The 10,448-nt window shown below is 44.1% G+C and overlaps 1 protein-coding gene across 1 annotated transcript in view; it reads left to right on the plus strand. All coding sequences in view use genetic code 11, as the record gives it.

Moving 5' to 3' along the window:
- Nucleotides 1-1,081: 1,081 nt before the first annotated feature.
- The window catches only part of EGR_06848 (Serrate RNA effector molecule), a gene marked incomplete at both ends in the record, with an annotated part of 9,816 nt that continues 449 nt past the window's right edge, over nt 1,082-10,448 (plus strand). The window contains 16 exons of the mRNA XM_024496097.1: nt 1,082-1,551; nt 1,620-1,884; nt 1,957-3,079; nt 3,150-3,430; nt 3,506-3,763; nt 3,978-4,199; nt 4,268-4,457; nt 4,534-4,843; nt 6,093-6,957; nt 7,028-7,165; nt 7,734-7,810; nt 7,864-7,921; nt 8,593-8,658; nt 9,342-9,453; nt 9,828-10,071; nt 10,110-10,440. Coding sequence (XP_024349517.1) covers nt 1,082-1,551; nt 1,620-1,884; nt 1,957-3,079; nt 3,150-3,430; nt 3,506-3,763; nt 3,978-4,199; nt 4,268-4,457; nt 4,534-4,843; nt 6,093-6,957; nt 7,028-7,165; nt 7,734-7,810; nt 7,864-7,921; nt 8,593-8,658; nt 9,342-9,453; nt 9,828-10,071; nt 10,110-10,440 — 5,010 coding nt within the window. The remainder of the gene's footprint in view (nt 1,552-1,619; nt 1,885-1,956; nt 3,080-3,149; nt 3,431-3,505; nt 3,764-3,977; nt 4,200-4,267; nt 4,458-4,533; nt 4,844-6,092; nt 6,958-7,027; nt 7,166-7,733; nt 7,811-7,863; nt 7,922-8,592; nt 8,659-9,341; nt 9,454-9,827; nt 10,072-10,109; nt 10,441-10,448) is intronic.

Raw genomic sequence — 10,448 nt, forward strand, 5'->3', positions numbered from 1 at the left:
AGGAATATGGTGTGCCAGCTACAATGTAATGCGGTGGTTGTTTATTCTCGGTTTTAGTGAGGAGCCTCTTTTGATATAGCCTTTGTACCACGCCGGGTGGGCTGGCCTTCAGGCTATGCCGGTAGGCCAAATACCTTCTCTGTGCTGAATGTATGTATTCTGCCCGAGTATTACACCTCCTTTTGTCTTCAGAAAAGTCCCGGGACGCTGCGACAATGATAAAGGAGCTGCAGCAATCGATTAGTTATGGTTTTTCACGACTTCAGGCCCGATCTTCTACTAACCCATCCCACATGAGCAAATCAATTTCATGAACCCGGTTTTCTAGTATTAGCAAGATCATTATATGATGTACCCTAAAGTGTTTCATATGAGCGTTACATGGCGAAACCCCGCCATTCATTTCCGAGCAGTTTTCTAGTTCCCTATAATTTTTCCGAAATATGCGTCTTGGATTTCTCGGAAAACAGGTACCCACTCTTTTTCCTTGACGATTATGAACTTCCGGGATATGAGGCCCTGCTATTTAGTCTAAAGTAATCGACAAGCATTTTCGATATTACGTCTTATTCCAATGGCGTTACACATTAAATCTAATTTTTGGTTTAGAATGTTTCTAAACTTGAAATACGAGTTACAAACCAAAAAATACCATGGTTTGCAGCTTTGCAGGGTTTAGAAGCCCTTGATTCATTCACATGACCCACCATTGATGACTAGTGGCGGATTTGTTTTAATTCGTAAATGCCTTTTCTTAACTCAGCCATTAAGCTAGTTGGGGGCGAAGGTATGTTATCTGGCAGCGGGGTACCTCGTTATCCTGTGTACTTACCGTCAAAAAATTTACTCCTATTGTCATACCTGACGTCATTTATACGGTCATTACATAGAATAAGTATTTTACTCGAAATAAACATCTTGACACGCATGTCCCATTTACGTTCGTGATCTAAGCAACTGAAATTTTCTGCTCGTGATGGTGAGTGAAGAGCCTTACGCCTGTTATTGCCACTATCTATACTAGTTGTGGTATTTTTCGGGTTCTGGTGAAGCTCAGGTTTTTGGTCCACTTCTAGGCAGAATGGGTGATTCAGACGATGACAATGATATCCGCAGGACGAGGGATAAGTTCCGACGCGAGCGTAGTGACGTTGACAATAGGCGGGAAAAACGTGAACCATTTGATGATCGTGCAGTTGCTGGGCATTCAAATGCTCCCCGATCACGTCCTGATCGGCGTCCATCAGATTATCGTTCGTTTGGTGGCCCACGAGATCGGCCATCTTTCGGCAATGAACCGCCAAGCAAGAGGCCTCGTCGTGTCTGGAATGATGATCATCGACCAGCCTTTCGCTCGAGAGAAACAAAGAAGGATTCTATGGAAGATGAAATGAATTACAGACCACCCCTGATGCCTTTTAAGCGGTTTCTGGAACCCTTGGATGATTTTATTACCGACGAGGAGGCCATTGCAAAGTACAAGGAATACAAGGAGTCGTTTAACAAACGCTACATTGAGGAATTTTTTGAAGCGCATAAAAATGAAGAATGGTTGGTTTTTTACTTAAGTTTTCATTATTTTGTTCCTTAAAATCCACTCGCCGAATATTTGGCGTTAGGCTTCGGGAGAAGTATCATCCAGATTTCATTGATGACACTCGTGAGCAAGTCACCAAAAATATCCGTCAGCGTCTTGATGTCTTTTTGGATCTGTTTGATAAGGGTATGATCGACAATCAATCAGTCGATATGGAAAATGGTAAAAACCTGATAAAGCTTATGGATGCGGTCGTAATAAAGCTAAATGGAGGTACTGATGATGATCTGGCAATATTGGATAACCCCGAAGCCACAGATGACGACCGTAGGAGTCCAAAAGAAAAGGTTAGTCTCCTTGGTTTGTCAGATGCTGTTTTATTATTACTCTTCGCTTCATGTCAGACATCTCGCTTCTAGAGTGGTCCCAAAAGTGAAGGTGAGGAGTCCGATTTTTATTCCGGTGAAGAGGTGGATGCCCGCAAGTTTACCGAGAAGCGCAGTCCTAGAGCGGTGCCTGTCGAATCAAAACCTGAACAGACGGCGGTTGGCAATGATTGGACCGGTGTGAGCAGTGAGAGTGAATCTGAGGAGAGGCCAAATCCACAAGATAATATTCATGAAGAGGAAGAAGATTACGGCGGAGACACTAAGGAATCAGAAAATGAAGACGGCCATCAGCCAGTATTCTGCAAGTTTAACAGAGATTTGTTTTATAAAACCGGCGCTTTGATGCACCGTAGTGGCGTATTTTTACTTGATGCTTTCGTGCTCTTATTTGCTGTTTTATTTTCAGCTCATATGAGGAGTGTTGATGACAGGGAGAAATCCGAGGATACCAAAAATGATATTAAAGTGGAGGATAGGGATGTTTCATCACCCCAAAATGCTGATATTACAGAACATTCTGGAGATAATAGTGTCATTGCTGGTGGATGTTTACTGACGACGGAAATTGATCGACAAGCCGGTTCCAAACGCCAGCCTCCACGACGAGACCTTCATAAAACCGCGTCAATATTTTTCCGCTGCTTGCCCCCAACCATAACACGGAAGGAATTGGAGGACATGTGCACATCACAACCGGGTTTTATCCGCTTAGCTATCTACGATCCTATGCCAGAGCGTCGATTTACGCGGCACGCCTGGGCCACCTATGAACCCAACGCAAACATCAAGAAGATATGCTGGGCTCTCAACACAAATCCTGTTTTGCGGGAAAAGTGGCATCAAGGCAAAGATTCAAATGACCTCTGCGCCACTGTAAATCGTGAATTGGCTCAGCGCATTCGCCCAGTATCCGCTGCCCTAACGCGTCACAGACCGGTGATGCGCAATGACCTGCGGATCGCCTCACGACTTGTCGCACAGTTGGACACCAAGCACAGTCTCTGGTCTCTTCCAGGGGACGAGGAGGGTGATGCCGTTACCAATGCTTGTCCTGTTCCTGGTTTGCCCGGTGTGTTTTCCGCAAATCCCTTGATGCGTAATTTGACTGATTTTCTAGTCGATGAGACTGCTTCGGAGGAGGAGGCTATGCTTAGTGAGTTAAATTCCAAGTAATTTGCAAATCAATTTTGGGAGAATATTGCACATTTTTAAAAATTATCTAGACCGGAGTACCGGTAAGGCAATTGATATTATTGATGGAGAAGGGGACAAGACTGCCTCTTTCAGTCCCATCGACACCGATTCCTCTCTGCTGCGTGCTCTTGATCGCCTTATAATTTATCTTCGTATTGTCTACTCAATTGACTATTATGCTGCGACACTCTACCAGTTGGAGGACTTGATGCCCCATCGTTGTGGCATTTTCCACGCTCGTGGCACGCTTGACTCTCGTGGTTCCACAACTCCCACCGTTACTCAACGCGAGGTCAACGATTACATCAGTGTAAGTGCTTTTGTTGTGCTTCCAATGTGACTCCCATTACATGGTCTGCTTGTATACTTATTGCCTTTCATGCAGACGTTCAACGAAAAAATGGCCAATTTACTTGATGTCCCCCGTGACTTGACTGATGAGGAAATTGAGGCTCTTGGTGCAAGAGATCCTGAGGCCGCAGCTGAGGCTTTTATTGAGGCGAATATCCAGAAGCGCACAAGCAAGAAAAAACCGTACGTACTTTATTTGCTCTCCGGATTTCGTGTCCTCAAGCGAATGACATTATGTGTCATCTTAGATGCAAGGTCGTTTGGGTTTGTCCTTTATCAGACAAGAAGTTTCGTGAGCCAGTATTTGTCCGCAAACACATCCTCAATAAACATATGGAAAAGGTGGAGGCAGCCAAAAAGGACAATGTAAGTTGTCTTCATGAAAGGTTCAGGGATGTTTCCACATTTGTCCCTTAGTTGAATTCCAAGTCTGGCATTTCTCTATTGATCCTCCAAGGAGAGTGATTATCCAACTCTAATGCTCATACTAAGAGCCTCTTTTGCAGGCCATCTTTTTTAATAACTTCCTGCGTGATCCGAAACGTCCATCATTGCCGGAGGCTCCCCGTCACCTCATAAACCGGTTCTACCCTCCACCCACTTCTGTTGGTCCCATTGGGGACACACCCGGAATGCGTGGGCGAAATATTGGCGGCGCTTATCGAGCCGGCGGTGGTTATCGGGGTGGTGGTGTCTATCGAACTAACTCGATGCCATACGGTCCACGTGTAAGCATAATACTTCGTATTAGGGGCATGTATGTGGGTGCATTTGATCCTCATTGTTCGCTTTTTAGGAGTATTTTGGGAGTGATGGCAGTCATCATGGAATTCCGGCTACCGCGGTGTCTGGGGCAGCTAATATCTATAGCAGCACCAATCAGGCTGAGATTTACGCACTCTCCGGCCACAATGGTGTTCGTGGAGGTAGTCCACGCGGTGTAGGTGGCTATAAGGATTACAACAGCCGCAAGAGACTCTACCCTGGTGATGGGTAACCGCTTCTTGGATGATTGCCATAAGCTTTGTGGAGAATTTGTCTACCACCTTTTTATTTATTTAGACCAAGGTCTGGGGGACGTGGTGTTATTTCTTACAACGATTTGGATGACCCTGGTAACGACGGTTTTTGAGTTCGTCGTTTGTACATTACAAGTATGGTCGGTGCGCATTTCTTGCAAGAGAGGCTTCTCCTGGGGCAGTCCTGTTTTATGTGCCCTATTCTATGTGGAATGTATTGATTTGGTGTTGTGTACCTGTAAAATTTTATGCACTTTGGTCCACTTGACTCGGCTAATTTGCTCTTTGGTGGGCGCTTGGGTCGATTCCGGATCTTGTTGGCCGTTGGGCCAGGCCGTCTCCTGGTGTGGGCCGTGTGTGGGTGGTGTTGGCGTCGGTTTGCGTGGTTAACGCGCTTCGGTTTTTGCTTAATGACGTGATAACTGAGGAATGCAGCAATCAAGGAATTGTCCGCTGTTTATTTCATTAAAAATAAAGGTGGGTAATCGGTGCGCCGTCTGCTTTAAAGCCTGCAGCGCATAAAATTACAATTTTCGCCAATATTTGTTTATCCGTATTAATAAGGCAAAAATTGGCTCGCGCCGCTTTTTCCGAATACGGATATGTCGGGCGTTGGTGACCGTATGTCTTACTGTTATTTTTCTTCAAAGGGAGCATATTTAATAGCTAGCATTTTGCTTAGTCATGCTTGAATATCGGCTTTTTAAATAGGTGTCATGCCTTGTATCCTGTCCTATGGTGATGAATATTGTCTGATGGATAGAGTGGAGTCCTTTCCACTTTTTGGTTTGTGTAAATAATACAATAATGTAGCGCAGATTTTGATCAGGCTGTTTGTTCATGGTGGCGTGAGCAAGTGGTATATGGATTCTTAGTAAAAATTTTGCACTAGATGGCTGTGTCACCGATATATTACCCACTTCCTCTGATTTGTGTTTATTTTTTTCGGGTGTCTCTACCGACTTCGTATGTAGAATCGCTGGAGTTCGATCCCGTTCTAGAATGCGGTGTCTTATTTTTATGCAACTGATGCGTGCCCGATTTGTGAATGTACCAGTCCTGTTTCTAATCTATGTTTTTTTGATTTCTTTTTTTCTAGAAAAAGCGAGGAAATCGGTAGGTTTTGATGTTTTTACTACCTTTGCTCTTTTAGGTCTTGAAACCGATTTGCTTTCCTGACTTGGAATCCTCTGGGGTAGGACTGCATGCTTTTCGTAATTTTTGGTGCATAGAAAGAAAATGCTCCCATTCGGAAACGCGTTTCTTTTTCAAAACGAATCGAAATTCAGTAATATGTTCTTATTTTCCGGTTATTTTTTGCTTTCTAGGGAGTTTGCTTCTCTCACCAATGAACGTTACAGGTAACTTGCATCTATCCACCTTATTGGCTCTTCATTTCTGACATGATTTCCCTCATTCTCTATTTTCTCCTAGTGCTATACAATCTTCCTCTTCTGGGTCTTCTGGCTCGAAGATTTCTGGCGCAAGCCATTTCTCCCAATGGTCATCGAGCAGTGCTCTGAACATTACCCAGTAAGGGACGTTCTCTCTCCCACTGATTTTGTAATAGCCACAATTGTATTCTATTGATCCGTTTTCCAGCACAAACGCAGGTCAGCCCTCCCTCAATGAGGATGTTGATATGGATGTTTCATGCATTCAGAGCCCCAACCCACCTCCGTCTACCACGTCGGACGTAATGGAGGTTTCCATGTGTATTGACGAAACAGTTGAAATGACCAGCAACCATCTCGAGTCTGAGCTCGAACCACCGGCTGATGACACAGCTGACGTGAGCATGGAGTGTGGTGTCAGTAATGGATTCGATGGTTCCGTCAACATGGAGGCAGAATCTATGGTTCTAGAGGATTCAATTAAGTCGGACTGTGTAGAGCGTGTTGCACTCAGCACAGAATCTGCTGATTCACATTCCATTGAAACGGTCACGCCACCTTCATTTGGCGTTGATTTAAGTTCTGAGGTGGACAATCTCCAGGTGGGACCGAAGGATCATTTCCTGAGTTTTGAAAAGTCGCCATTTGTAGCTGAGAGTCGTATACCGGTCTCACCTTCTGATTGGGAGGAAGAAGAGGTGGCGAGGATAGAGCCGCAGGATCATTCACAGTTTTCGTCTCCCAAATCAGCCTTCTCCAACCCTCTGGAGGAGTTCAACAAAATCCGACCTGCTCAAGCCGCTTTCGATGTTCCGGGCTCGGCTAAGCAACCACCCCCAAGATCACTGGGCCCCCTATTTACGCCTATCCTTACTCCCATGCTCTCTACTTCAATGAGGACTCCCTCAAAACATGTGCTTCCATCGGAGGAGTTTTTTATTGCAGGCATTGGTAAACATGATCTATCAATTGCTAGAGACAGGAGGCTCACCGAGCGATTGTTAACAAACTTTGAATTTCTTCGCGCCATCTCCACGCGTGGCTTTGGTCAACTTAAAGTCGAACCACCCGTGGTAAATCTTGGCTCCGCTCTTTGTGTCACTAAACATTTGGATTAGTAACATCAACTTTATTCTCCTTCAGGTTTTGCGGCAACGCGTGACCGTGGAGGAGTTCATAAACGATATGCTGGAGCTGAATGTATTGACAGTTATAAAGGCGTCATCCTTTGGATTTGTATTTGAAAAAGCCCTTCCCATCGAGTCCTGGAAGGCAGGAAAGGTATCCAGTGCCATTTTTAGCTGAACAATTTATTCTAATGTGCTTATTTGTTGTCTTTTTTGGATTTATCTAAGTCCTGTTTTCAAGAGTCAATATCCTTCTTTTTTTGCTGTTATGAACGTTCCTTGAAATACCCGAAGCTCTTCTTACGGTTTAATTTGTCACCTCTTATGCTATCGTTTGTGGAATAATGGATTAATTTTATTTCATTTTTTCACACGTAATGTCATTACGTTGGTGTAGAAACCTGGAACCTCCATAACACCGCTTGTAAAATTGTCCAGGATGTGAACAAGGAGCGCACGTTTAAGCTTGAAAAGGTTACATTAGACTCATAAACCGCGAAAAAGATGGAATGTTATCTACTGGAGGCTCTAGTAAATGCTGGAGTTTTGAGTTAAAACAGAAATTTAAAACGCTGCGGAGGTTATGCTATATTTCTTAGCAGTCTTATAGCTGGATCGTCGTTGTTCAAAAAATGAACAAAATATTAGTTTTTGCATTTCATAACGACTTGATGTATACTAACAACCGTGTATAAATAAATGATTTTATCGCTTGATTCAAGCTGGATCCAGCTGCGGAACAGTACCTTCAGACCTTTTTGGATGATCTTGTAACGTTTTACGGACTTCATGCGAACAGGTGAGTTAGTATCTTTTACTCTTGGATATTGACTTATCTCCTCAATTTTGCAGCCGGACCGTGGCATACAAAAGCAGAATGGGACAGTTAGTGGATTTAGCGTTAACAGAGGTAAGCAGACCCTTGTGCTTCAATTAATCCGTAATTTTGTTTCCTGAAGTACTCCATTCATAAAGGCGTACAGCCAGTTTATCAGTTCACAATTGCTTTTTCTGTCGTTTCTTATTTAATGTGTCGGATTCCATCCAACTTTGTCGACTTTTTTAAAGGTGATATTGCGTTTTTGAAATACTAATGTCGATGAGCCTTGCTGCTTTTTCGTGCATCCCTTGCTTTCCATCTAGCCACTCGTCAACTTCGACGAACCTGATCCCATGTCAGCCCCCTGGTTTGTCAAGTTGTCAACACATCACGGCGTTAACCTCGTCATTTAAAGTGCTGCACTTTGTCCACCGATGCCTCGAGCCACGGTTCGCCAAAATCCATATAGCTGTTGAACTTGTAATAGTTCACTAGCTTTCTCTGCCTCCCTTGGGAATGTTGAGCCATCTAAAATATCGGACTTTTGTAGGAGCGATTCCATTCCATTTTTAACTAATCACGCATGAAAATTTGCGATCGCATACAAGCTCTTGTAAATTGAGAAAGGAAGCGTAATGGCTGTGGTGGAACACGATAGTCACGGCATCTTAGGGCAAAGTTTTCCTCATTCGTTGTGCCGAATTGATTGCACGTCCTTTTGGTAGTGTTTCCACTGAATTGTACTTGTTGAACAATTGCAGCAGACCAAGTCAGCCGACTTTGGGTTGAATTTCTTGAAGGAGTTCAATGAATTATCCATTGATGGGGTAAGTTACCATGCTTTTTAAGCCTCTTTATAGTTTTTGCTTATCTACACCCCCTATATTTGTAGAGGGGCTACACAGGACTGTAAGTGGCTTAATTATTTTACTACGGTAGTACCTAATCGGAGTGATCAGTGTCATATAATATTCTGCCTTTAATTCCTTATACATGTCACTACTTTTTTCACTAACCGGTGGTTTTTTGAGAGAGTTCATTGAAGTTACTCAGGAGGTAGGAACAAATGTGGTGCTGCAATTTGGCAGCCTGGTGGAAAGATCTCTTTTGAATAGTAATGGTGCATGCCATTAACTTTAAAGAGGTTAATTTATCACGTATTGTGTCCGTTGGACTGCCATTGGTTTATCGCATAATGCCTTTGGGCACCCGAGTTAGCTCTGAAGGGATTGTAAATTGCATGATTCTGAAAGTCACCTTTTTCTGGGTCTACAAGAAGGGTGAACACCTACTCGAATAGGTGGTAGAAGCGGAACTATATGCTACCCGCGTAGAAGACAAATCGCATGAAGCTTAAGAAACTCGTATAACCGTGTGTGTAACCTAAATACACATTCTTGAGCATTCATGGCAATTCCAAATCCTTGTAGAAAATCCAGCGTATTAACTTCCTGAGGGACCTTTTCTGCAACCGAATTTGTGCTAATGCTGTCAATAAAGTTGTTTCCAGCCTTCAATTCCCCTTGGGAGTAAGTTGACTCATCCACTTTTTTGTACGTATGCATCACGTACATGCATGATTCCACATTACCTAGAATCTGGAGCGTCAATTGGAGGAGAAGGTCATTGCTCTAGAAAAGGAGGTTCAAGCTAAGTTGAGGGAGGTGGACAAGCTTCAAACCGGTGAGTTTTAGAATCCATTACCTCTTTTCGTCTCCAATTCTACAGTTCCACCCCCGCGTCTTTCCTTGCAGAACTTAATGGGTGGTCGGGCATTTTGGAAAATGAGGCTGTGTTGGTAGGTAAGTGGTGATTATCCTTTTTACCTTCCGAAATCATTGCGACTTAATAACTACGGTCACAGATAGGATAAAGCACTACAGAGCTACCAGCGCCCATATTGTTTATGGGGGTCAAACATTCCACATTTAGTAACATTATCTCGCGAAAAATAGTGTTTGCCACTGAAAGTATTCCCCTCGCTTCCATATTGCAGCGATAATCAAAGCTCGTGAAAACATCGAAGAGACAAAGGCGAAGACTGCGGAGGTCTTGAAGGAGAAGGAGGAGTTGCGCCTCCAATTAGAAGCTCTGGAATGTTCAAAACCGGTGAAGGAGCAGCGGGAGGGGTCATTTCACCGCCATCTACCGACATCCTACTACGTGGGACTCGGTGCTTCCCTCTTCACCTTTGGACCCCTGGTGCCGCAATCCCGCCTCGTGGAAGTTTCCCACCGCCTGTAGGCCCTCCATTCCACTCATTTCTCATACCTTCCAGCTTTTCCACGTCTCAGGTCACCTGTGTCTCTGCAGAAGCCAACATCTATCACATAAGCACTCTGTTTGGTCTGATTCTTGTGGAGGTTCACTGTAAACATCGGCATCAATGTGGCACCTGGTCCGTGTCAAAACAGGAGATCCTGAATTTCAATATTTTCATTCAGGAAGGTAATTTCTGTGTTTGCCTCAGCCCACTCTCCCTCTCGATAGACTTAGCTCAGTTGGATACGACAAACGATGTTGCTGACTTCGCTGTTGACTGCTTGAAGCGGAATTGGGCTCTCCTGACGGATTGTTTTGTGGGTCGGACCTTGGAGGATGCTGTAGATGTAAGTAC

Source organism: Echinococcus granulosus (assembly GCF_000524195.1).
Source record: "Echinococcus granulosus chromosome Unknown EG_S00064, whole genome shotgun sequence".
NCBI lineage: Eukaryota > Metazoa > Platyhelminthes > Cestoda > Cyclophyllidea > Taeniidae > Echinococcus > Echinococcus granulosus.